General features: G+C 52.5%; 1 protein-coding gene across 2 annotated transcripts; it reads right to left on the bottom strand.

The window, feature by feature from the left end:
• On the bottom strand, positions 1–27,076 carry SYNM (synemin). Of its 2 annotated transcripts, XM_052659884.1 has the most exons (5): positions 26,173–27,076; positions 18,211–18,335; positions 8,573–8,640; positions 3,947–6,327; positions 5–3,025 (listed from the first exon to the last, which is right to left on the bottom strand). In XM_052659884.1, the coding sequence occupies exons 1-5, from the start codon at positions 26,980–26,982 to the stop codon at positions 2,687–2,689; spliced, it is 3,723 nt and encodes a 1,240-aa protein (XP_052515844.1). In that variant the 5' UTR covers positions 26,983–27,076; the 3' UTR covers positions 5–2,686. The 2 variants fall into 2 exon arrangements, with proteins under 2 accessions (XP_052515843.1, XP_052515844.1); XM_052659883.1 differs by having other exon boundaries at positions 1–6,327.

The raw sequence follows: 27,076 nt of genomic DNA on the forward strand, positions 1-27,076 counted from the left end.
AAAACATGCACAAAAACACATATATCCTTTGGTTAGAACTTAAATAAAAACCACAAAACACCTACTGGAAAACATTCATTCTCTTTAGGAACAACATGGGGGTTTTTTCTTAGATTTTTATTTTTACACATTCTTATGATATATCCCTTCAAAGGGAACAGGAGGTTAGCAAGATCAGCTTTTTAGATGATTCCATTCTAAATATACACTTTAAACAAACAATATCCAAACAACCAGTGGGGAGGTGAGAAACATCCCATTAACACCGTTTTGTCTACACAATAATAAATGCGAAAGGGCTGGCTGTGTCCTCACCCTCTCACCTAAAGCTGACTACTATTGTCTCTGGTTTTAAAGGACATGGAACCACAGGGTGACCTGTCACAGGGTCAAGGGCACGCCCTGCTCTGAGCTGTTCCAGAGACTTAGTAACCAACCACAGCTCATGACTCCATGTTGGCAAACACTCTTGACAGGATACTTCTTGAAGATGTGCACTCCAACATGGAGATACAAATTAAGACCTAAGACACTTACTTTCCAATGGAGGTGGGTCAGGACATTAAAAATCTATTCACCTCAGCACTCATTCCCAGGGTCACAAGCTAGGAGAGTGACATTGAGCTCAGCCCACACTTAAGACACACATAACAGACACCCCCCATCATCAGTCTGTCTTGCCATCAGACAATAGGCTGTCACCTTGACCAGTTCTCAACAATAAATAACCTATACAAATACCATTACCAATTACAATCAACATAAAACCAACTCTTTATATTAGAAATCAGGAGTCTTTGTTGGAAAAGCCGTCACCTCCCCTGAGTTTCTGACAATCACCAGTTCATCTGGCAGACAACAAAAGTTTACACTTGCAATTCAAATCAACTTTCCTTCTATGCCCTGCTTCACGGTGTTTTAAAAATAGATCATCCTGAAAGCTGTACTGTGATGCTCCTCCACTTCCTGATTAGGAAAACACACTCTCTAAACTACCTGCTGTAGCCATTCCTGGCAGCTGAGATGTGTTCTGTGGAGGCTGAGGGCCATCCTCTGAAAGCCAGAGGGAAGATCCTCAACTTTCATAACTGCCCCAGTAACCATGTTCCACCTGAGGATGACAAAGCTGGGATCATCATTCCTCAATGCGCTACAGGCAGTTAGGTCTGTGCTACTGTGTTAGGGGGAGGTACGGTTTAGACAACATTAAGTGAAAGAAACTAGTTTGGGTTAAAATAATACTGTGCTGCTAGAGATACTATTTTTATGTGACGCTACAGCTTAAAAGAAGCAAGCTTTAAGAACAATACCTTTGTGCAAAACACACCAGACAGAGCACACCCATTCTAGTATCTTCAATTCAGTGGTGTGTATCTGCAGGGCTATACTCTGTGGCCTGGGAGAGTAGGGCCTTTGCTTGCTCCAGGGGCCCTCCTGGGTGCTTCTGGGCTGGATGGCAACAGAAGCACCCAGTTCCTTCCCCAAAACATCTTATTCTGTTTAATGTATCATTTGTTTCCCTGGAAAAAAACACCCATCGGTCATGACTTCTGTCTAAAGTGCAAAAACCTCCCTGAGGTTGGTTGCCGTCTTCCATCTTGAACCCTTTGTGCTCAGAAAGGCCTCCACCCCCATCATCAGTGGACTGGGAGGGGCTTCTTTGGGAGGCACAACCCACCTGGGCTTCCAACGGTCCTGTGCGTGACCACCCTGCAAGTATGCATTTCAGCTTCCTTTCTATTGTCTTCAGGGTCTACCTCCCACTAGTAAAATTAAAAGTTTAGATCCTATAGGCTAAGGTGCAGAAAAGCTCAAGTACACTCTGGTAGGAGCTGGCTACTCCAGAACTTGTTAAAACCAAAAAGAGTATTTAGACCGTGCACTACTTAATGACCTAGTACCACGAAAAGCTGGTATTATAAGCCATTCCCAGTAATCCTTCCCCAACTCCCTGCCCCCACCTGGACCCAGTGCAGGGTTCCAGGAGTTTGTGCAAATGTAGCAAGTGTGCTGATCTGATACACTGCAGGAGGCTGGAGCTGTCTTCTCCATAGATAAAATGCTATATTTTTTAAAGTTGTGCACAAAGAAGGCAATTCATTCAAGTCTTAAAATGAATTTAACTCTAAGATGAGTAACTTTTTCCTACGATGAAATCATTTCGTTTTTTTCAATCTGCTTGTTTCCTATGGTTTCTTTTTGAAAAGACTTTGTAAATGGACAAATGAATTCATTTTTCCCTTAAAATGGTTAGTTTACTATTTCATGTTAGCACATGTGAATAAAATTTACTCTTAAATATATTACTTTAATCCCATTGCCATTTAGGTGTCTTACCTAGACAATTAGACTTTCAAACATATGCCAGGCACTTCTGTGACCAGGTGCAAAAATGGGAGAAATCATCTCTAGGAGTGGAAAGAAAACTCCAGAAAAAGGAACTTTTAAGACTAAAAAGATAAAAGTATTTCTTGTCAAAGTCCCAACTCAATAAAATTCCAGTGCCTTTTAAGGCATGAATTAGTTTGAAATCTTTACAGATTATAAAGTAAAAAGACACTGCTTGGAGTACTCGAAGTAAAAAAAGGGGGAGGTTTTAATAAAGAGTTCACTTCCCTCCCTTAAAGGCCTTTGTGTGTTGGTATTTTACCAAACAAGATGGCATTTTAAATCAAATATCTGTTTATCAAAACCAGTGTCCCTCATTTTCCTCCTCCTGACTGTCTAGATAGAGGAGGGCAACCTTCTTTTCGTCTGAAATCACTGACCTCTGGTCTACCATCCTCTGCAGCTGCACCGTCTTATCAAATTCAGCCTGCTCCTTGCCCCTTTCCCCGGGGGCCTGGTGTCTGTCCCCAGCAGAGCCCTGAAAGCTCACGCCGGCTGCCAGGTCATTCCTACTGCTGGCATCTCTCCAAGCACCAGGCTCAGACACACTAGGAGGTTCTGCTTCCGTCCCTGCAGGGAAGAGGACTTTGGCCTCTTGTGTCCAGCGGGGGGTCGCCTCTACGTTACTCACGTCCATCTGAAAGGTAAACGAAGTTTCTTTGGGCCCCAGGGCAACATGCCTTAGTGTTCTGCCACTGTCTGCAACCTCGCCTACTTCAGGGGAGTCTACCGAACCAGCAAGTGCAAAGGTTTTGGAAATGGGTCCGTGGAAGACAATGCGTTCAGAGGTCTTGGCTTCCGTGGGACCCAGCTGAATATGCCTGAAGGATCTGCTCACACCTGATGTCACTTCATTCCCTGACATGTCTCCTGCACTAGCTTCCTGGGGAGACTCAGAAACGACCCTTTGGAAGGTGCTCTTTTCAGTCATCAGGATGTTCCGACCCACAGTGTAACTACGGGTGGCCAGGGTCTCGTCTGCCGAGCCCTCTCTGTGGGTGCTGCTTTCTGAGTCGCTAAATTCCAAGGGCGGGGGAACGATCGGCTCGGTTGTTTGATGCCTCTGAGGCCCGATGGTGACATGCTGGATGGACGTGCCGTCCCCTGACCACGCTTCCATAAGCACAGAAGCTTCCCTGACGCCCAACTCCACTGTGCCTGAGAGGGGGCCTGTGAGCTGGATCTGCTCACTGAGCCCCTCCCGAGTGCCTAATCGAAGGTGCTTTATGGAAGTCTGGGTGTCCACTGACTCTTCTGCTTGAGAAGAGTCACCTGCCTTCCCCACCCCAGAAATGGGGGCCTGGAAAATAACTTCCCTCTGAGCATAAAACTGCTGGGAGCCAAATGGGCTGTGCCTCCCAGATCTGGGAGGCTCTGTGGGTAGCTCTGCAGAGCCAGGCTCTTCTGTGGCCCCGGCCTCGGGACAGGCGGCATCAGGCCCTGGGAAGATGACTTCTGTGGACACTGGGCTCTGACGGGCACCCAACGTAAAGAGCCTTGCAGACCGGCTGGCTCCCGCCGAGCCTGCTGCCCAACTCGCCTTGCCCTCTGCACTTACCTCCACCGCCTGGGCAGCGCGGCCTTCGACAGAGACCTGCTCAGTCCTCCACGTTCCAGGGGACGCTATCTGGACGCGCCCCCCAGACTGGCTGACGTCCTCCAGCACATGAGCGTGGACAAAGCCCGTTGGGCTGGTGACTTCCACGGTGGCCGATACGGGGCCTGGGGGCGAGGCCAGGCCCGCATCGGCCTCCCCCGTGGAAGCGCTGTACAGCTCTTGGGTGGCCCAGCGCCTGAAGCCTCGGCCAGCCTCCGCTTCTGGGCTGCCCGGGCCTGGGCTGCGCCGCCGTGCCAGGCTGTCTCGCACCACCGACTCCACGGCCTTCTCGATCTCCCCCGCTTCGTCCCTACTCAGCTCCTCCAGGTCTAACTGGTCGGCGTCCACCGTCTGTGAGAGGTTGACTTCGGCCACTAGGGTCACGGCCCCGCTGCCCGCGCTCTGGACTTTCTTCACATCAAACGAAACACCCTCAGGCCCACCCTGGCCCTCTCTGGTGAGGGCGGACAGCTCTTCCTTCATGCGCTCCGGAAGGTTCTCCTCCAGCTGCTCGATCACCTCCACCAGCTGGTGCCTGGGCTCCTTGGAGCCTTCCTTAATGGATGTGTGGAACTCTTGGGGTATTTTGATTTCCTTCTCAATGACTATGGGCTTGGCATGAAACTCGCCACTTCTAGTTTGTTCTTTCCAGGGACCAGATGCTGTGTCCCCCTCCAGAGACGCTTCTGGAACATCCACCGGTTTCACGACCTTCTCTCCTGGGACGTCATCCCTCCGCACTCGTCTCCGAGACCCCGGCACGATCTCATCCTGCCAGGAGTACCTGATGGTGGATTCCTCTTCAATGTGGATCTGCCCATACACAGAGCCTTCTTCTCGCTCATGGGCCCCAGGGTGTTCGTCCGGAGTCGACACAAAGTAACTCTGCTCTCCCTCCAAGTCACCTGCCTCCGTCACTTCTTCCACGTGAGTTACGCTCTCCTGGGGCCGCCTGGCCTCCTGACCTGCGTCCCCTGAGCACGTGACATCTGATTCCCTGTAAACCGCCTCCTCTCTCTCCTCAACAAGCCCCCTGGAGCCCGGAGACACGTCGTCGACCTCCTCCACTTCGAACGGGGTAGAAAACTCATCTTCCTTCTCACTGCTGACATAGCTCATGGGCTCCTCGATGATTTCCACGTTGACGACTTTTGCTTGCCCTTCTCTCCCCTTCAGACCGAGACGGATCACGTCTCCGATCAAACGCTCTGCCGATTTTCCTTTCAGCTCCACCTCTTTAGCATCCTTGCTTAACAGGTAGTCCAAGCCAGCTTCATCCGAAATGTCGATCTCTTCAGTCAGTTTCGACTCCACAACTATCTCAGTCTTTGCTTTTCTGTCACCGGGAACTTCTTTCCTTTCCACATAAGTGACTTTTGTGTCTGGAAAAGACTCAGTGGACGCTTCTGCCTCAGGAGAGTGGGTAAACTGCTTCAGGATACTGGAAACGATGTTCTCAGCTATGGTTTCAGTCATGGAACCGCCTTTCAGAGAGGCTGTGGTGTCGCTGGCGCCCAGCGTAAACCCGGCCTCCTCTCTGGTTTCCACCCCTCTCCCTGTCCCATCACCAGCATCCTCCTTTAGGGGTGTCTGGAGACCCTGGGGGGCCACCTTTGCTGTGCTGTCCTGGGACACCTCTAGCCTGATCGGTATCTCTCTCCCCTTCACACTTTCCTCCTTCAGCGACTCCTTCTCTCTGGCCTTTTCCCTCATCTCGCTTTCTCTCTCTCTTGCTTCTTTATCTAACTTTGTCAGTTCTTCCCACCTTAAGTTTCTCTCCTCTGAAGCCTTCTCTTTGGAATCGAACATTTTCTCTTCTCGCTTTGTTTGAATGGTTCCCGGTCTGTTTCTCTCCTGCTCTTTTGTGGCTTTAGCTTCCGTTTTCTTTCCCCAAATGACGGTCCTCTCATTTGACCACGTGCCCTCGGAAGCGGCTGCCGCCATCTTGGCCCGGCGTTCTCGGTAGGGCTCTGCGGCCGCGGCGGACTCTTTGGCTGAACTAGTGGGTGAAGGCTTTGTTCCTTCGGTTCTTGGCCTCTCAGGGAATGTTTTCACTTGAGCTTCAGTATTTCTTAAAAGCCCGGGGGTTGGAGAGAACGTTCCGAAGTTGGTCTGACCGCTGGCAGTTTTCTGGTACGCGTTCTCCTGCCAGGCAGTGGTGAAGGAAGAGTACCCGGAGCCCAGCACGTCTCTTCTGGCATCGTTCCCGACGGGTGGCTGAGAGCGCGGCGCCAGGCTCTGCCGGAAGCTCGCAGGAGGTGCTTTTTGCCTTGGAAACAGATTTCTCTCATTTTCTTTCTGTAATACTGAGGTGGTATATTGATAGGACTTGTCTCTGAATTCTGTAGAAATTGAACAGTACATTAAAATGATAGTCACCATTACCTTTTTTCATCTTAAAAGCATCACTAAAGATCAGATCTTATCCCGTCATAATATATACCATTACCACAGAAGGGTCATTATAAATGAGATATGTTCGGTTCCCAAATTACTTTTTCTGGTAGTTTAAAGAATCCCAGGACAATAAAATACAGCTCTACAAATGCTTCCACACAACACTTTTCTCCAAATACTGATCTTAAAATACTCATCCATCTTAAATATATCAAACGTGATCATAAAGCATGGCACCTTGTGCCAGTGAGGTTAGGGGTGTATTTCAGTTCAGTTCAGTTCAGTTGCTCAGTCGTGTCCAACTCTTTGCGACCCCATGATTATGTGGCAGAAATTTCACTGTTTGGAATCCTTCATTTCCACTTTGTTGAGGTAACTTTTTTTTACTCATGAGCAGAGAAGAGCTTCATAATTACCAAAGATAGAGTATATAACTCTTAAACATTGAATGGTATTACCCCACCACGTTTTACTATGCTCTTTTTTTTCCTTCACTGATTTCCATGTGGGGTCAACAAATACTGAAGAATTTAACTTTTTTAAAAACTTCCTGATTCGACTTTTATACTTTTTTTCTTTTTTCAAACATCTCATTTGAAAAGGTGCCAAAGCAGGAAGCTAGCTAGTCACCACTACTACAATCTGTCTTAATGTCATGGGAGGCTGACTGTGGGGCTCCCTCCTTTGCTCCGGCCCATCCACAGAGATGCTACCCTTGGGGATGGCCACACACCCCAGGGTAACTGCTCTTAGTTAGGGGTGGCTGCTGGTGGTAGGAATGTAGCTTGGCCAGCAGGACCATCTACCTTGGGGGTACCCCCTCATGCCTACCCCATACCCATCTGCTGATCTGGACAGAGCCTTCTCATCCTCTGTGTCTCCCCACTGCAGCCAACCAGCTTCCTCTCAAATTCAAAAGCAAACTTGCTGGACATTGTCTAAGACCAAATTCCATCCAATCAGAGGTGACTGGAACCAAAATTATTCTGAACCCAGTGACCTGTCATCCTGTGAAGTATCTAATCTGGGATGTTGCTTTTGAAAAATAAAGATGGAGGTGGTAGTTGTTTTTTTTAATCTACCACCTATACAGATTGGCTGTTATAATCAAACACTCTCCTGAAAGTGGTAACCAATACATACATGTATGCCCAACACCATGATTCTGAACATGACAATACTCACGGAGCTGAACTACAGAGTAGGGTGTACACCCAACACATTGTACCTAATGGACTCTGCCCTCGCTCAAGAAAGCAAGCTCTTAAAGGCTGTACAGGTCCAGGGAAGTTTTCTTTTTCTTAGTTATCTGCAGCTTCTCCGGGTCTTTCTAATGAACACCAAGTCTCTAATAGTCGGCTCTGCAGCCACAGGAAGTTTGGGCTTTGTGCTGCGGCTTTTGGCCTGGACAGAGGTCAACCTCAGGGCACTAGCTGACACTGCTGCTTGCATCGCCCTGAGCTGCCCACATGGACAAAGGCCGGTAGAAACGGTATAATCCTTTTACCTCTGCTCGCAACTTCCAGTGCTGAGCCTGCTGGACAAAGGAATACCTCCCTGGGCCCGTGTTAAGGCTGAACGTCTTTGCTCTGTAAAGGGTGTTCCCTCCAAAGGGTGTGATGAGCAAATCCATCTCCACCTTCTCACTGGCTCTCCATCAGCCCTCTCCTCCCTCACCAAGCTGGGTAGGAAGAACCCTCAAAACACTAGCTAGATGAAAATGAGTTAATGAAGCCCTTTCCTATACAATCTCATTTGCATATTATTGAAACTGTGTGTATGCGTGTGTGTGTGCGTGTGCACACACGCATGCGTGCTTAATCACTCAGTCATGTCTAACTCTTTGTGACTGTTTGGACTGTAGCCCACCAGGTGCCTCTGTCCGTGAGATTTCCCAGGCAAGAATACTGGTGTGGGTTGCCATTTCCTTCTCCAGGGGATCTTCCCAACCCAGGGATAAAACCCACACCTCCCGTGTCTCCTGCATTGCAGGCAGATTCTTTACCCCAAGCCATTGAAACGAAAGTAAATTCTATTTGGTACTTGAGAGGTATGAATGACAGTTATCTGAAAACTCTTATCTAACCCCAACTCTTCCAGATAAATGATACTTTACTCTTTATCCATAGAATAAACCTGTGCAGATGGACAGCATCTTTACGTTAAAAGATAAGCTTCCCTTATATTTACCTTGTGGCATGTTTTCAATGCACTCAACAATCAGTATCTCCGGATTACTCTCTCCTTCCAGTAAGGCTCTGTAAAAATTATTTTTAAAAAGCTCATTAGGAAATAGAAGATGAGAAGTGCCTCTGTAAGCTGTGGATCGGGTCGATGACACACTGGCGCAGGGTCACCGGTCTGCAGATGCCGCAGGGCATGCAAGACCAGGCCAGACCTGGCTCGAGAGCACCTATCAGCCAAACGAACACAGGGGCTGGGCCTCCAGGAGGACTGGAGAGCCAAGGCCTTCTAGAAAGCCCCTCCAAACCCAGGGCGAGGAGGAGGAGGAGACAGAGGGATGTGGACCCAGGAGGGGAGGCCGGGGACCTGGCTTCCCTGGGAAGTGGGGAGGGGCCCATGCCTGGCAGGCCACCCCGGGCCACAGAGCCCCAGAACAGTTACTACTACCCCACCGGGGTCTCCCTGGAGTCACAGGTCAGGAGTTAACTAGGGACAGAGGAAGGGCTGACACTTGTCTGTAAACAAGCCAGTCGGACTGCATGAGCACTTTTCCAACTGCATTCCATGGGGACATCTTAGAGATGAAAACAATAGAGGAGAGACGGAAGGGGCAGGCAGAAAAGGAGAAAGAAGAGCTTCAGACGCCCCCTCCACCACAGCCCCCAGGGCCTCATTTCCAGGCAGCATCCAGCTACCTCCTCTGATAAACATGGCAGAAAGCACTAGACTCGGGGGTTCTTTGGCCATGCCTAACTCCAAAAGTGTAAAACCGTCGAGTCTTCACCGTTATCCACGTCTAGGACTCGAAGCCTTGAAGAGAGAGCAGACGCAGGCCTTGTGGCCTCTGTGCTCCACGGTGGTTCAGCCAGACCCAGGGCCCCGAGACCCTAGGATGCAGGCTGCTCTGGGCACAACAGTTGTTCGGTTGCCAGGGCAACGTGTGAGGTCACCAAGTCAGTTCCAAGAAATACACTGCATAGGGCAAAGGGCAAGCAGAAGTGGAGCCCACTTGGAAATGCTGACTGACCACTGACAGCCAGGCAGCCAAAGAGGGGAGGGCCGCCAGCGGGGACTCTGGGGTCAGGCAGAGCAGTGCCAAGTGCTGTTTCCACGGATTCAAAGGCAGTGATTCCCACACATGCGAGAGCCCCGCTGGTAGGCTGGAAGAGGGCAGGAGCCCCCCAGCCCGCCGCCTCGGGAGAAGCGGAGATGAGGGCGAGGAGTGCCAGTCCAGATGTGCGCAGGAGGGCTCGTCGGACGCCCCGGGGCCACGCCCAGAGCCTCGCGCTCCACACCCGGAGAGCCAGGAAACCAAACACTGGCCCGCTAATCCCACACCCTCCTGACCCAGCGTGTTGGGTTCCCCGAACACAAATAGAAAATGCCGAGGTCCCTACAGGATAAAAAGGCACATGCTGACGGGAAAGTCAGCCTGTGGGGGGTGCACCTGGGATGGCACCAGCAGGAAAGGCAGCGTCCTATAGCCAAGGGGCCACGGCGGGGGTGTGGGAGCTGCCGAGAAGCCAAGTCCTATTTCAGCTCTTCCCTCCGCCTGCTCGGGAGGAAGCCCCGGGTCCCACAAGGTGCTCTCACTGGCTGCCCACAGCAGGCAGAAAGGGCCTGCAGGGTGTCCCGGCCAGCAGAGAAGAGATGACAGGTGGGCGGGGTGCTCGGGATAAAGATGCCCCCACGGGAAAAACACCTTCCTTCTCCCTCACAGGGCCACGGCTTTGTTCCTCTTTCGGGGAAAATACAACTCATCACCAGACTTCTAGAGTGCAGGACCCTAAGTCGGGTGCAGTTCCTAGGAGGGGCACCGGACCTCGAGGGGTGATAGAGCCCTAGCATTCCCGCCCCCAAGGCCTTTGCCAGCCCTAAGACGGGGCACCCTAAGCAGGCTCCGACCCTGCCGTCTGTCTCCCCAAGCCCTGGCAATCCCCCGCTGGGCGGACTGTGCCTATCTGGCCTACGGTGAGCAGACCGGCTGAGACGGGGGCCAGGCGGCGTGGGCCCTCGGCTGCCCTGCAAGCCACCTGGGCCTCCTTGCGGGTGCAGAGATGGTACCGTCTCACACACACTGTCGACCGAACCCCCTACGGCACAGCCTCCAGACCACACTAACGAAAGCACAGCCAACATCGCTTGTGATTCAAGACCCCTAGGGAAAGGACACCCCCCGAGGACTCAGGTCCGCGGCGACACCCCTCCCGAAGGCTGGCCCGATGGGCGGGCCTCACCTTGTTCCTCCCGGCCGCCCAGCACGGGCCTCACAGGCGGGGCCGCTGGTGCTGAACCCATGGCTCCGTGAAGCCCCCCAGACACGCGGCGCCCCGCCTGCGTGAAGCCCCCCAGACACGCGGCACCCCGCCTGCATGAAGCCCCCCAGACACACGGCGCCCCGCCTCGGTGAAGCCCCCCAGATACACGGCACCCCGCCTTCAGTGCTGCCCACAGGACTATGGCAGAGGAAGACCCAAAACCGTGGGGCGAGGCCACGAAGGGTCGGCCCCCTCCAAAGCTTTCAAAGGAATGGTTTTTAAGGAATAGAGTTGTACAGCTTTAAGAAGCAGGTCAAGCATTCTCCGGTTATTTTGGGAGCGGAGGAATAAAGCTGCCCAGAGCCACCGTGCTGCTGAGAGATGCCAACCGCCTGAATCATGGGCTATTAGTGAGCGTTTCATAAGGCCCTCAGGCTGGCAGCCTCGAGGGGCAAGAAAACAAGCACACGTGTGTGGGGAAACCAGGTCCGCGGCCTCGTTGAGGCCGCTGAGACAGGCCCATGGGTGGAAGCGAGCACTGATGCTGGCCGGCACTGACAGACCCCCGCGGGGGCTGACAATGGTTCCCCGCTGGGCGGCCGACCCTGCAGACAGCCCAGGGCACACACGCTGCTGGCCACCCTGCACGCCCACCAGGCAGGGAGAAGAGTCCGGGAGGCAGAAGCTGTTTCCAGAAGCAGCCTGGGGGGAGCCTGCCCGGTCCCGGTCCTGGTGGAGAGATGGTTCCCCAGGCGCTTCCTGACAAAGCACCCGTGGTGGGGGCGGGAGGAGGGGAGGGGCTGGGAGAAGGCGCTTCCCTGCCCCCCAGCTCCAAAGAGGCTAGGGGACCGCCTGCCACTCTAGATGGGGACTGGGGACCAGAGGGTAAGGGAGGAGAGGGGGGCGGAAGTCCATCTGTAGGACCCGCATCGCCATCGGATTTGCAAAGGTCTCCCCAAGTGTTCTTGCCTGGAGAATCCCAGGGACCGGGGGCGGGCCTGGTGGGCTGCCGTCTATGGGGTCGCACAGAGTCGGCCTGACTGAAGCGACTTAGCAGCAGCAGCAGCCCCTGACACAGGCGGGTGAAAGGCCACAGGCAGGCAGTGGTGCCAGGCGCCTCTGGCCATCGCCTCTGCGCTCGGGGTGAATGCACACGTGGAAAGTCTGTCAAACCCAGACACAGAAAAAGAAAAAAAAACAGAGACAAAAAACAAGATTAGGAATAAAGCAGAGAAGAGAAAGCACAGGGAGTGGTGAGCAGAGAAGCTTCCAGAATCAGGCTGCCTGGATTCAAGCCCTGCCACTTCCTAGCCCTGTGACTCCGGCAAGGTGCTCAACCCTCTGTGGCTCAGCTTCTGCATCTCTGAAACAAGGAGCACTGTTTGCAGTGCTAATCAACAGACGAGAGGTTTATGGTGCTAATTAATAAAGTGACTGGAAAGTTCTCACAACAATGGCTATCACAGAACACGCGCTCAGTAAAGGTCAGCCATCCCCGTCACCTACATCATTTCCTACTGGCCTCAGAAAAAAGCCGATTTTCCATTAATGAAAATAATTCAAGAAGGGAAGAGATTCTGGATTACCTAAAGCCACAGTTAACTGAGGGCTAATTCATTTACACAATGATGTGGGGCTAATGACCAGCTGCATCCGTTCATCCTTGATCCTAATTGTCTATCCTTAAAACTACAAGATTTTAATTTCAGGTTTTTCACCTTATAGGCAGATAAGTCTCAGCATTACACATTTTTATAAGTTTTCCCAAAGCAGGATTCAACTTTTAAAATAACAAAATGTATTTATCCAAGAACTTGAGAATTTCCAAGAAATGTTTTCCTTTGAACAAATACATAAAAAGGTATAGGTGGTCTTAAAAATAATGGAGCAGCCAGAAACATCATTAAAATGATAAAATTACCAGCATTAGGTGCTATCTGTATTGTAAACCAAGACACTGGATATTCTCAGTTAAAACCCACCGTGTCTGCCCACTGAGATCAGATAAAGGGAGTTCTGTATGAACATCCTCCCCCAACACAGACACATCAACACAAAGACCCTAAAGGACTTTGCCATGAAGTCCACAGACAGGAAATCTTTGCACTACACTTCAGTATCTGGCCAGGCAAGACTACCTTTAGTGTTTGAGAAATCCTTTGGCCCTGCTCTCCATTTTTCCAGGGAAACTTAGAACTGTTATACTCTCCACTCCCAAAACATAAAAAACAAAGCCTCTTTGTAAATTCTGATGGAGATTTCATCATCTGTACCCCGGATCAGAAATCCAAGAGGGGGCCCTGCTTACCCTGTTTTGTCATTTCTGGACTCAGCTTACTCTGGGTAGTTCTGCGTCTTTTGTTTCAACTTTGACTATCTTCCCCCACCCCCCAATATGTTTTCTAACAGCCTACTCCTAATGATGGGGTTCTGTCCTCTTTTGGTGCGGGGGGGGGGGGGGGGGGTGGGGGGGGGTGGGTGGGGGGCTGGGGAGGGGGATTCTCTATTTTTCAACTGTGTTTCTACAAATTGTCAATTTGTAGCTTGTCGGCCTGATCTTTATATCAGCAGCAACAGGCTCAGGACATGGTGAGTTCTGAATACTGTCGTATTCCTATCCCCCTTTCCCTACCTTTCAAGGCCCAACTCAAATCCCACCAACCTTGAAAAGCTCTCAGGCTACCCTGGCCTGAAGCTCACCATTCCCTCTCTGAACCATCAGTACCAGACCCTATCACCAGCGGGAACCCGTGTGCAGTATTTTCTTGGAACGTGCATTCTATTATTTTAACATCTTCTTTGACTTTTCACCAAAGCACACGTCTCCCTCTTCCCGTGACACCCCCTCACCTCCCCCTCTTCTGCGTATGATGTTCAAACCTCTGCCATCCTCCAAGACCCAGATCAATGTCACCTCCCTCGAGAAACTTCCCGATTCTCACAACTCCCTTCTGACTCCAGAAGCCCTGCACTCGGGGACGTGTCTTATGTCCCGTGGTGTAGGAGGCTACCTCTCCACGTGGCCTTATCCTCAGCACCCGGCTGCACCCTTGTGACCCCCCCAAGCAGGCATCATACCCTGCATGCGGACCGTCTCCAGAGCAGCCGGAGTGCGCAGACCCCAGCTCACAGAACACAGCTTCACAGGCGAGGTTCTTACCCACCCATCACACGTGCTCCTCCGTGGACAGCCCCTAAAACCAAGCTGCCCAAATGCTTGGCCTTGCTACAGACACATTAGCTCAGTCCTCAGGTCCTTGCTTCGGCTGTCCCCTCGGCCTGAAAGGCCCTTTCCTCATGGTCTCTTCCTGGCTGCCCTCCCTGCAAGACTCAGCGCTGTCTCTTCCAGGAAGCCTGCTCTGCATGCTCCACCAGCCCCTCGCTAGGACTGCCCGTCCTTTGTCCTGTCCTCCAGCCTGCTGGGAGATAGGCTTAGAGCTTTCTGGATGCCCCCGGGGGTCTCTGAAGACAGCAGTGTGGGGACAGGTCACCTGGGATCCTGTCACAGCTAACTCTGATCAGGGTGGGCCCAAGGCATCCCAGAAGCTTGAGGTGCCGAGTGACGCCAACACTGCAGGTCTGCAGGCCTGCGTGAGCAGGGCCCCGGAACAGCGCTTCTCTGCCCTGGGTGCACCTGGCAACCACCCTTACAGCTGAAGCACGACCACGCTCGGGCCCACCTGGCGCCAGGTAACAGGAACATCTAGGACTGGGCCCAGGAGCCGCCGCTTCATCAGTTTCTCTGGGTGACGCCCACGTGCAGACGCGGCCTAGAACCAAGCCCTTGCCTGTTTCTGAGCATCTCCCCACTGTCTGTCAGCCCCTCGTAAACAAACACTCCCCTTCAGTGTGATGGTAGACAAGCATCTCCAGCTGCACATGACACGACCAGCGACAGGCAGACGAGAGCGAGCGCAGCCATGCCCACCTGCCTCCTCCGCACCCCCTTCTCGCGGCAGCCTCGGCCCGGCCCGGCCCAGCCCGGGGCTCCTGCCCACTAGTGGGTTGCCATTTCCTCCTCCAGAGGGTCTTCCCAACCCAGGGATCAAACCCAGGTCAGGTTTCAGGAAGATTCTTTTACCACTGAACCACCAGGAAGGCTATAAACTATAAGCTTATATCTATTAATTATGCGTTATACCACTCTGTTATTATTTTATCGTTTCTTCTTCATGGTGAAGGTTACTGGAAAGGGTCAGACACCTGGGTTTGGAAGGGTTCACGGCACTTAAGAGCTGGCCTCCACACAGTGCAGAGTCAGCCACACTGGGCTGCACTTCCAGCTTCCCGGGGACCAGCCCGCCCCTCCCGTGGGAAGCGTGTGGTCAGGGTGATGGTTGATGAGCAGCGCTGGGGGGCGGCCACGACGGGGAACAGTGAGGGGGAGCAACGCTGGCTGCAGCCGTCGCCCACCTCAGCCCCCTGGACGGGGCAGCGAGCAGCCGTGTGGCGCGGGCCCCAGCACCGTGGTCCCCGCCACCCTCCGGGAGGCAGCAGAGGGAAGATCAACATCCCAGGGACGGCGAGTCAAGGATCATAAAGACCAAACAGGCACTTGTGAAGAGTTTTCGGACCTAGGCTCAGAATTTGGGCAGGAGCAAAAGTACCGAGAGAGTCACGTGAGACACAACAAGGATTTATCTTCAGGACACTTAGCAGTGATGGGAAATGCCAGGCTCTGGGCTGCTACAAGGGAACGGTCAGATTCAGCTGCCTGCATGCCCTCCAGGTCTGCAGGCGGCTCCGGTCTCAGAGCTGAGCCCTGGGGGCCGGGCTCCCCATCTCCCCCAAGTTCACCTGGCCTTCAGAAAGGCACAGTGACATCAGTCACCCACTTCCTGGGAAGGACTGATGCCTCCTACACTCCTAGGAGACGGCCACGTCAGTTCCTAATGGGTGAGAAAAACAGATGCCCAGCCACAGACAGGAGTGAACTCTGTCCCTGCGGATGTGAGCGAAAAAAGTTCAACTACCACCAAGAGAAAAGCTGAAAACACGCTAAGCCTTGAGGAAAGCTGAGCTGGGAGAGTTGCATACACCTCCCAGGAAGGGGAGGCCCTGACCTCTCAGGCAAGAGGCCCACCTACACGCGCTGACTTCCCACGACAGGGAAGTGGGGACAGGACGCAAAACCCCGGAAAGATGAGGCATAAAGTCAGAGTCTCTGGACTTTTACAGAAAGGAAACAGGAAGATCCAACACACTCTGTAGAGAAAAGACTCCCTCAAAACCAGGCCTCACCTAACACAGCACAGGTATGGGTTTTCTAGGCAGCCCAGCGTCTGCCCTGGAAGGCTGGGCCTCCCCTCCGTCTCAGCCCATGGGACTCGGGGAAGGCGACCCCTCCGAGCACTCTGTTCCTCGGGCCAAGGGCAGGCACGGGGCCCAGCAGAGCCAGAGGGGCCCCGGGAATCCTGCTGGGAAAGGTGCCCCTCCTCTGCCCACGCATCTGGGGGCTGCAGGGACGAGGGCCTACAGCCACTGGGCGCCTTCCTGCCATGGTGGGGGCAGAGCAAGGAAGGGGCCAGAGACACAGGGCCAGACCACCAGCAGCGCCACCCGGGCACCGAACCCACTGTGCTGGGGGAGGGCTTCTATCAGTTTTGTGAGGAGCAAGAGCCTCCTTTGACTTGAGCCAGTCTGAGATGGGCTTCTGTCACTAACAAGTGACAAAAATCCTAATTAATGCTTCCCTCCCCCAAACAAAGCCCAACTATTTTGATGTTTTCCTTCTTAGTAAAGTTTAGCTTATCTCACTCAGCATGTGTTTGAACAGCCTGCTGATCTGATTTTGCAGCACTCACCCCATGGGGTTTCTGAGGAGAATGTGGGGAGATGGACCTTGGGAAACAGACTGGCAAGTATCGCCTTTGCCCTCCCTGGTGCCCTGACTCCCCCACCAGCTTGGCCCCGGGACCATCCCTCAATTCAGGTGGAGGGTCCGTGCCCCTGGGCAGGCCTGGCCTCTTAGTGACCCCTGTGGGTCCTGCCCGACAGCCTGCTCTCTCTTCACTGATGTTAACAAGAGCCCTGGCCAAAGGCTGGCTGAGGGAGGTCTTCCAGATAGTGAAGAATCGCTGAGGCTGGCCCCAGGCTCCAGTGTGGACGCCCAGCTTACACTCGTGGGAAAGAAAGCTGCTTCAGGATGCACGTCAGAGCAGCCAGGTCGCTCTGATGTTCAGAGTGAGGGTAAGATCAGGAGACCCCACAGGCAGCCCCCAGGGCGTGCTGATCCGGGCTGGGCTCCGTCCCGGCCACGTGCCCCAGCCCAGAAAGTGGCGGGGGGGGGGGGGGTGGGCCTCGGTCCCCTCCTCCCTGCTCCAGGTCTAACTTGCCCATCTGCTGACGATGATGGCACTGACGACCAGGCGTCCTGGGATCAGCCAGGGCCAAGGCTCCAAAGCTCACCCACACCCACGACTGATTCACGCTCACAGCAACCAGGAGTCAGCGGGCATCGAGTCCACTTTACACGGCTTGGTGGGTACGGCACAGGCCCCACACCAGCCTGGATGCCTGCCTCTAGACCCTTCCCCCACGTGCAAAAGAGGTGTATGGCGTCCACCACCTGAAGGGCAACACAGGCAGTGAGCAACCTCAAAGGACTCAGCACTGCATCAGGCAGGCAGTGAGGGCTCAGTAACCACTGTCATCTCACAAGTGGGGTGCCTGGGTCCCTGAAAGTCCTTCCACTGTAAGCATCTGCAATCTGGGCCGCCCGGTCCAGTCCTCATTGCTTAGGAAAGCTGCAGGGGGTGTGAGGTGCCACCTCAGCCAGTGATGGCTCACCCCTGGGGACAGGAGGTGGGCACTAAGGGCAAGCACCATTCTGTGACCCACAGGTCATGCCAGGGAGGCCACGGCCTCCGCCCCTCTGAGGGCTCCGTGACTGTTTCATCTGGGTCGATCGAATTCAAGTCAACATCTTCATAAACAAAGCCAGGCACCTGGAGCTCCCTGCTGATCTTTGGGCAGAGATGAGTTTCTTGAAGGATGAACCCCTGGAGACAGAGTTAGAGCCCCGGGGTTTGAACCAACAGCACAACTGGCAGATGGACTCAGACTTTCTGGGTCCGAGTCCTGGTCTTCTCCTTTCTAGGTCTGTAACTAACACGGTACCTAATCCCTAGGATCAGGGAGCTGGCATGTATAGAGCTCTTCAGTGGTTCCCTAGACATGCAAAGGGCAGGCAAGGGGGCAAAACTCAGCTACTCCCAGCACCAGGGGGTGCCCGCTCTGTGATCTGAGTGGGGCCCTGCCCCCCTCCCCGCTCTGGCTCTGGACACCTGGTTTGGCCACCCTGGGGGCTGCTCCTTGCTATGACAAAGCTACCGCCACTGCACAGAGCCTGCAGGGGCTTTAAAGTGCTCAGTGCAGTGCCCTTACCTGTAGGTTGCCACCTCCAGGCTGAGGCCAGTCTTCACCTGCACGAGCTCCTGGTAGTCCCGCAGCCGGTCAGCCATGGCCAAGGTGAGGGCTGCCTTCTCATCCTCCAGGTAGGCAATCTCTCTCTAAAGAGAACAGAAGTTTTGGGGGTCAGGAGGCTGGAGCTCTGCGGGGTCCAACACAAAAAGAGATGACAAATTTCCAGATTTATTAAAAACACAGTCGTTGCAAGGACAATTTTTAAATACTGTATTTCTCCCACCTGGAAAAGTTTTTTTTTTTTTTTTAATCACTTAAGGAAGATGTGATTAGCACACAGAATTTTCTGTTCATACTCCCTAATAATAAAGCTTGTAAAGCATTTCTACACCTTAGACATCAGTCAGCATAGGTAAGTAAATACAGTAACACTGGCGAAGTAAGATACTATTTAAAATAAGCCAAGACTAGAAAGCAGGGATTTTACTATATTTAAAACAGAAGTCACTCAGATCTGAAACAGAATTTTCCCCACACTCACAATTTGCCCAGTTATATAAGCTGATACAGACTTCTTTGCTTCACGTAGACAAGCTACTTTAAAATTATCTGGGAGAAAAGTTACATTAATTTGACAAGAAAATATTCAGGGCATAAATGTCAAAAGTCAGATCTGGATATAAACCTTCATGACTGTTCTCATTCAGTTCAGTTGCTCAGTCGTGTCCGACTCTTTGTGACCCCATGAATCACAGCACGCCAGGCCTCCCTGTCCATCACCAACTCCTGGAGTTCACTCAAACTTACATCCATCGAGTCACTGATGCCATCCAGCCATCTCATCCTCTGTCGTCCCCTTCTCCTCCTGCCCCCAATCCCTCCAGGCATCAGAGTCTTTTCCAATGAGTCAACTCTTCACATGAGTTGGCCAAAGGACTGGAGTTTCAGCTTTAGCATCATTCCTTCCAATGAACACCCAGGGTTGATCTCCTTCAGAATGGACTGGTTGGATCTCCTTGCAGTCCAAGGGACTCTCAAGAGTCTTCTCCAACACCACGGTTCAAAATTATCAATTCTTCGGCACTCAGCTTTCTTCATAGTCCAGCTCTCACATCCATACATGACCACTGGAAAAACCACAGCCTGGACTAGACATTCTCATAGCACATGGTTAATAAGAGCTCCCAGGCACATGTTCACACGGTCCCCATGGCAGTTCCGCTCCCACGGGGTTAACTGCATCTGTCCGTGTCCGCCGGCTGGGAGACATCGCAGGGCGCGGCCTCCTGCACTCCCCACTGCCCTGCCTCCCCCATCCCCGTCTCTAGAAAAATGTCCTTTACATGAGTCATACAACACACAACTGGTGAACCGGATTTGAAATGAAATGACCAAGGTAATATTACCTTCCTCAAAATGTACCAGTTTAAATCGACAATATATTTTAATAAACACAATGGTTTCATTTATACCATTTCCCAGTTCTGCACTACTCTGCATTAACAGTTTTACATAGCGTTTTATAGTTATGCTGGGGAATAATTAGCTGAACAAATACTTAGAACTTTGAGTAAGTCTACATACTTTAACTTCTGGTTTGCAATTATTTCTGAATACAATTAACTAAAAAGCTTACATTCTTAGACAGTTATCTTTGTGGAATTTAAAACCTGTAAGACTATTGGGAGAAGGAAATCTATTTTCATTTATCACATGATCCCTCCATCAAAGGCGCCTGGCAACATGCTGACCGTCCGAAATCAATACAGAGTCTATGCAACTAAGGTCTCACGCTGGATTTACCAAGCATGACCAGCATGTAAATGATTCTGCCTCTCATAGCAGTTCTATACATCCAAACTAATAACTGCTGCATGTTCTTTTCGTCTATATAAAGTATGCTAAAACAAAAACTGAAGCTACTTCGCTTTGAAAGCGAAAGAATAATTTTTAAGCAAAGCAGTAAATTTAAGAAGCGCTGCTGCTGCTGCGTCGCTTCATTCGTGTCCGACTGTGTGTGACCCCATAGACAGCAGCCCACCAGGCTCCGCCGTCCCTGGGATTCTCCAGGCAAGAACACTGGAGTGCGTTGCCATTTCCCACTAGGTAGTATCATATTGAAAAGCAGAGACATTACTTTGCCAACAAAGGTCCATCTAGTCAAGGCTATGGTTTTTCCTGTCGTCATGTATGGATGTGAGAGTTGGACTGTGAAGAAGGCTGAGCGCTGAAGAATTGATGCTTTTGAACTGTGGTGTTGGAGAAGACTCTTGAGAGTCCCTTGGACTGCAAGGAGATCCAACCAGTCCATTCTGAAGGAGATCAGCCCTGGGATTTCTTTGGAAGGAATGATGCTAAAGCTGAAACTCCAGTCCTTTGGCCACCTCATGTAAAGAGTTGACTCTTTGGAAAAGACTCTGATGCTGGGAGGGATTGGGGGCAGGAGGAGAAGTGGACAACAGAGGATGAGATGGCTGGATGGCATCACTGACTCAATGGACATAAGTCTGAGTGAACTCCGGGAGTTGGTGATGGACAGGGAGGCCTGGCGTGCTGCGATTCGTGGGGTCGCAAAGAGTTGGACACAACTGAGCGACAGAACTGAACTGAACTGAGGGTGGGTAAGTGTAAACATCCTCCAAAACTGGCATTATAAATAGGTAAAGAGGTTCATCAAAGCAGACCATTGGCCAGTCTTGATTTAAGTGACAGCTACCAGAATTTGGTCACACATGACATTCACGTATTCTGTAGTTAAGTCTCAGTGTTAAAACCCCATGTTCCCCCATTTTAGAGGAAGTATAAACTCAGGTACAAGGTTACAGTATGAAATGCTGTGTAAACATAAGTATATGAATCCTTCCTACTAGAGGTAATTCTACCTAAATATTAAAATTTGATGACATATAGTAATGTCTTTGCAGAGAAGTTCAGTTATTGCTAAAATGCTTCGGAAAAGAACCACACATATTCAATTGTCTAACCACAAACCTCCTAGGCAGGTCAAGATCTCCCAGCCATGCCAAGGAGGTGGCACGAAGATTTTTCTCCCCCCCAGGGGCCCGGAACAGTTCTGTACCCCCACAAAATAGAAGGAAAATCAAACTGTGTTTAAGTTACAATAAGAGCAGTTCCAACCACATTCCCACCTGAGTCAAGTCTTCCTAAACTGTCAAAGGAAAACTCATTGACTTTTGGGAGCAGGAAACGTAAGAATTACTGGCTCCCAGCAGTCTCCACAGGAATTGTAACCCATCCTGCTGGTTGAATAATGTGTCATACTTGGCCTCCAGTTCTCCAGAAGTTTTCAGACACTGGGCCAGGCAAAGGCACTTGAGCCTGACACACAGCAGTGAATTCTAACCCAGGCAGAGCAGTTTTGCCGAGTGATACAAGAGCTGGGGAAAAAGGTCACCTTTTCAGTTGCTATTTTAGAGAACTTCTGGGTGCCTCACAACAGATGATGAAATGCAAACGACACAAGGGAAAGCATGCTGCACTCAGTGTCCAAAGAATTCTCCTTTCTCTTCACCCAACTTGAGCGGCTCCTAGCTAAGCACGTCACCCAGACACAAGGGGAAGAGCGTGCAAAGGTCACCTTGAATGCTGGAGCTCGAGGGAATTTAAATACTGTGATAACCGCATTTACATGCAAAAACTAAAAGTAAGTGTTAGTAACAATGCACTGACTAGATGCTAAGTATTTGCAGCTCTGACCCAGGCTACGTTCTGAACTCCAGGCTCATCATTTTGTGTTATGAGAGCAGGTGGCTATCTCAGAGGCATTTCAAACCCAACTCTGCTCTCCCACCCAAGCCTGCCTTCCTGCACCAACCCCATTCCTCCAGCTCCTCTGGCCCCAAGCCCTGGAGAGGAACTTGATTTCCCCCTCTCTCCCACCATGTCCAATCCATCTGCAAAGCCTATGGGCTTCAACTTCAGGGTGAAGTCCGACCTCTGCCCTTCGCTGCTGCCCATGGCCCAGTCCTTCAGCACCTCCTGTCTTGATGGCAAGGTCTCCAAAAGAGATCGCCCTGCTCCCACCTGTGTGGTTGGAACTGCACTTATCTCAACTTACAGTCTGATTTTCCTCCTCTTATTTTGCGGGGTGCAGAACTGTTCTGGGAGGGAGAGAATTTTTGTGTTACCTCTTTGGTATGGCTCGGAGATCTTGACCTGCTTAGCAGATTTGCAGTTAGAGCACTGAATGTGTCTGATATTTTTTTCTAAGCATTTTAACAATAATTAAATTTCTCTGCTACAGTCCATGGGGTCACAAAGAGTTGGAAACGACCAATGCGACTTAGTACGCACAAACTGCTTTGCAAAGAAGTCATGTGCAACACAGCAGCCAAGGAGACTCCATGAAATGACACAGGTCACCACTCATCTCTGCACAGAGCCCTCCAGCGGCCTTCCACACGCTCAGAGCGGAAGCCCAAGGCCTGTGGTGGCCCCCTCCCCCTCCTGCACGCGCCCCGGTCACACCCGCCACTGAACACCGCACTGCTTCCACCTCCAGACCTGTGAGGTCAAGGTCTTGTCCATTGAGTCTGTTATGTTCCCTGCTCTACCCCCAGGACTTTAGAGGCCAGCTTGGCACACTACGTGCTCAATGTGGGCTACTTTCATCACCCCTAGCTCACAGATGGGGAAACAGAGACACAAACATGGCAGAGCCAGAAATGAGACCGAAGCAGGGCAGCTAAACTGACTCCATTACAATCAAAAGAAAGTTCTCAGTCATTCACACCTCGGCGGTTGTGTAAGCAGTCCAGGGCAGGCCTCGAGGCTAAAAGCACACTTTCACAAGCCAAAATTTCTGTGTTTATGGGTAAGGCTGGAGTAAATCACAAACGTCTTCCAGTTTTTGCCCGAAGTCCCTTCCTGCAGACTGGGAGGCCGGGTTCAAGTGATCTGTGCTCAGTCGCTCAGTTGTGACCAACTCTTTGTGGCCCCATGAACTGTAGCCCGCCAGGCTCCCCTGTCCATGGAATTTTCCAGGCAGGAATACTGGAGTGGGTTGCCATTTCCTTCTCCAGGGGATCTTCTCAACCCAGGGATCAAACCCGTATATCTTACATCTCCTGCGTTGGCAGGCGGCTTCTTCACCACCACACCACCTGGGAAGCTTCAAGAAATCTGAACTATACACAAATGCTGGGGACGTGGATGTCAGTTCATCAAACTTCTCTGGCAAATCTGAGGCAAGGGGCCTACCAGACAGGCCTAAGGCATGTAGGCCATCTGGGAAAGCCCACTTTCCCCAGGGACGCCTGGTGAGCAGCTTTGCCCTCGAGCTGCAGATGCAGCCCAGAGCCTGGATACTATGTGGGGGTTCCTGCCTCCAAATAGGGGTTTCCACTAAACCATTCGGGAAACAGAAGAAAGGAAATGAATGACTTAACTCTGAACTATTCTGACAGCAGCCAGCTGGAAGGGTCTGAAAGCATTTTAGAATTGTAGATTAACAGGCGCCTCTGCGCCAGTCCTTAGGACGAACAGGGATCATCACTGTAGGAAAGCAAAATGGAATACTGGTTTCAAGTCCATTTTAACAGAACAGACAGCAGAGAGGGAATACTGCCCAGTGGTTAGTTGCTCAAGCAATGAAGCTGCAATCAAATCCAGGCTTAGCTACTTACTAACTGGGTGACCTACGGGCCTCAGTTTCATCATCTGCAAGATGGGGCAAATATTGGTACCCACTTCCTAAGACTGGCATGAGGACTGAGAGTGAAAACACATGTGATGGGCTTCGTACCTGTGGTACCCAGCATACAAGAAGTTAATTCTTAGTAATGAAACTTTTATTACAGTAAATTAGTTAAATCAGGTCTTCTGTTTCCAGTCTCCCCAGGGTAGCTTCTTTAGAATTTGAAGACGTCAGGAGCTTGGGGTTAAATCATCAATACTCACTCTTAAACAAAATTTCTAGCATTTCTACACTCCTTAAAAATAAAACACTAATGCTTGGTGTTGAGAGTCTTTTGGAATGCAACTTGAAATATAGTTGCTTTAAGCTAACTGACGAAAGATTCAGGGTATGGATAAGGAAATACACAGTACGATAAAGCCTGCACGTCCTTCTCAACATTTTCCTTCATCTTTACTTTAGTGGAATGAAGCAAATTCCAATAAGAGAAGTACTACTGGACAGGACAGTGAGGTCCTGGTTTTGGGTCAGGTGTGACCCCAGGGAAGGGCCCTGGAGTCCCAGTGTCAAAGAAGGTAATCTGAACTGCATGTCAAGTGCCCACCTCTACTGGAATCAGAGGAACTCTGCTTCTATCTGTTTCATATCTGGGGGCGCACTTAGGAGTAACAGGGAGCGAAAGGGTTCTGCTGCTGAAAGGAACACTGAAACCAGAGCTTCCAGGTCCAAAATGAGCCCAGTGGGCTATGACTGCAAATGAATGGTGAGGATTGAGCCCATGAAACACGCCTCAAAAGAAGGCTTTTCCAAGGCTGCTGGCACAGCAGGGACCCTTGACGTGTAGCAGGGGTTCCCTACAAAGGGGTTCAGTAGGCAGGGAGCTTGGCAGACACTTCCCTTTGGTTAAAAACTCCATGAAAGCCTACGTTAAAGATACTTTCTAGCTTTCACTCAACATAGAACATAGGGCCCTCTGGAATTGGTATCCCTGGCCACCGTCACTGGAAAGGGAAGCTCGGTAGTGCAGAGTAAGTTCTGGAAACCAGTACACACTTCGCTACTCCCTGTCCTCACCCCAGCTACAACCCTGGCAGGAGGCTTTTGCAAACCATGACGCAAAGGCTTAAAAACCCACAATTCAAAAGACTACGTTCCAAACAACTGGGTACTGTTTCACTTCAAGATTTGCCATCCAGACTCCAGCTCTTTGAGGAGGGAAGCCCCAGGGCAGTGCTAAGGACCAGGGGCAATCAACGGATCCCTGCTGATTAATCGTACCTATGACGTCACCACAGGCCCCTCTGCCACAGCTGCTTCCTTTACTTCCTTCACTTCTGTTTTTAAAAAGGCACAAAATCACCCCAACACAAACTGTTAACTTGAAGCTATAAATGGTTTCCTTCCAGATATTCCTGAATTTGTGTGGATGCGTCTTAAACTGACATTCTAGCGCAGTCTGGGGAGAATCGGGGCTAACCGCAGACTGGGCTGGGTGTACAGGTTATAAACCAGCCGCAGGTGTCACCCTGTCAGTGTGAGAAGCCTGAGCTTCCCTTCTCTGGACGAGAAACTGTTTATAGTACCTGCACTTGTAATAACATCCTGCCAGACACCTGCCTTAACCCAGCTTCTACCCAGAGATCTGGCATCAGCATGTACTGTGAGGAAAACATCTCTGATGAAGTTCTCTTCATTAAGATCGCTGCCCGTCCCAAAAACAAACAAGGCGGTGGCGGCCCAGGGAGCCCCGACCAGCTGCTTCCCACAGGAAAACCATTCTGGCAAAATAAAAACCCGATTTGGAAGACAATTTACGCTTTCCCCAAAGGCGTCCTACTGTGCAACGGTGCTGCCACATTGAACGACTCAGGATAAGGGCTTGGCATTGCCTAGAAACCTCGCAACGCTGGGGCCTGTCTGAGGAGGAAGGAGCTGTCACCTCTGGAAGTCACTCTGGGGGGCTTCCTGGTCGACTTTAAAGTCAACTTGGTCCCTGAAGTACAGGAAATAGCAAAGAGAACCTGGAGTCTAGGGAGTCACTGGTCAGGATGCACCCAGGCCCGCCGAGGGCTACAGAACAGACAAGCGGAGCAGGACCCCGCCCCTGGGCACGAAGAGCCATCGCACCGCACTCCACGTCCAGCGGGGGATCCTGAGGCCGCGCCGCGGAGTCGGGCGGTCCCTTCGGCCCCGGGGTCCCCAGGGCCACCCCCTGGGCCGGGCCCGCCCGGCGGGGACGCCGCGCCCGGCCTGAATGCGGCGCCGTCCGGGGACCCGCCACCCGCCGGGCGCCCGGGGCCGGAGTGGGGGCGTTCCGGCTCACCGACCTGCCGCTCCTCGGCCTGCAGCTCGGACGCCTCGCGGACCCGCAGCAGCTCCTCCTCCAGCAGCGCCCGCAGCTGCTCCAGCTCGAGCACCTCGCGCCTCAGGTCCTCCGCCTCGCGCGCGCACAGCCGCGCCTCCTCCTCGGCCTCGCGCCGGCTCTCCCGGCCGCGCCGCAGCGCCTCCTCCAGCTCGCGCACCTCGTCCTCGTACTGCTGCACGGTCTCCCGCCAGGCCTCGGCCACCAGCAGCGCGCAGTCCTCGTGCAGCTCCCGCAGGCGCGGCGGGGGCGCCGCAGGGCCGGCGACGCGGCCGCGGTAGCGCAAGGTCAGGGCGGCGGCGCGCGAGCGAAGCTCCCGCACGTCGCGCTCGCGGGCCGCGTCCAGGCCGCGGCGCTCGGCCTGCAGGCGGCCCAGCAGCGCCTCGAGGGCGGCGCGCGCGGCCAGCTCCTCCTGCAGCTCGCGGCGCTGCGAGTCGAGCTCGGCGTCCAGGCGGCCGCGGGCGGCGCGCGCCTCCTCGCCCAGCAGCCGCAGCTCCCGCAGCTCGCGCCGCAGGGCGTCCCGCTCGCCCTCCGCCAGAGCCGTGGCCCAGCTCAGCTCGTCCAGCTGCCGCCGCAGGCCGCGCGCCTCCTCCGCGCAGCGGGCCTCCGCCTCGGCCCACAGCCCCTCTTGGCCGCGCCGGCCGCGCAGCTCCTCCTCCAGGAGCAGGTTCTCTCGCTCCAGCTCCCGCACCCGGCACACGTAGTCGTACAGCCGGGCGTTGAGCTCCTGCAGCTCGGCCTTCTCAGGACCCGTGTGAAGCCGCCAGGACAGCATCTTGCTGGGGTGCGGGGCTCCCCCGGCCGCCTGCTTCCCTCCGAACCCGGTCTTGTCCCCTCCGCCGCGCCGCCCCGGCCCCGCCGCCGCTCCG

Source organism: Budorcas taxicolor, chromosome 21 (assembly GCF_023091745.1).
Source record: "Budorcas taxicolor isolate Tak-1 chromosome 21, Takin1.1, whole genome shotgun sequence".
Taxonomy (NCBI): domain Eukaryota; kingdom Metazoa; phylum Chordata; class Mammalia; order Artiodactyla; family Bovidae; genus Budorcas; species Budorcas taxicolor.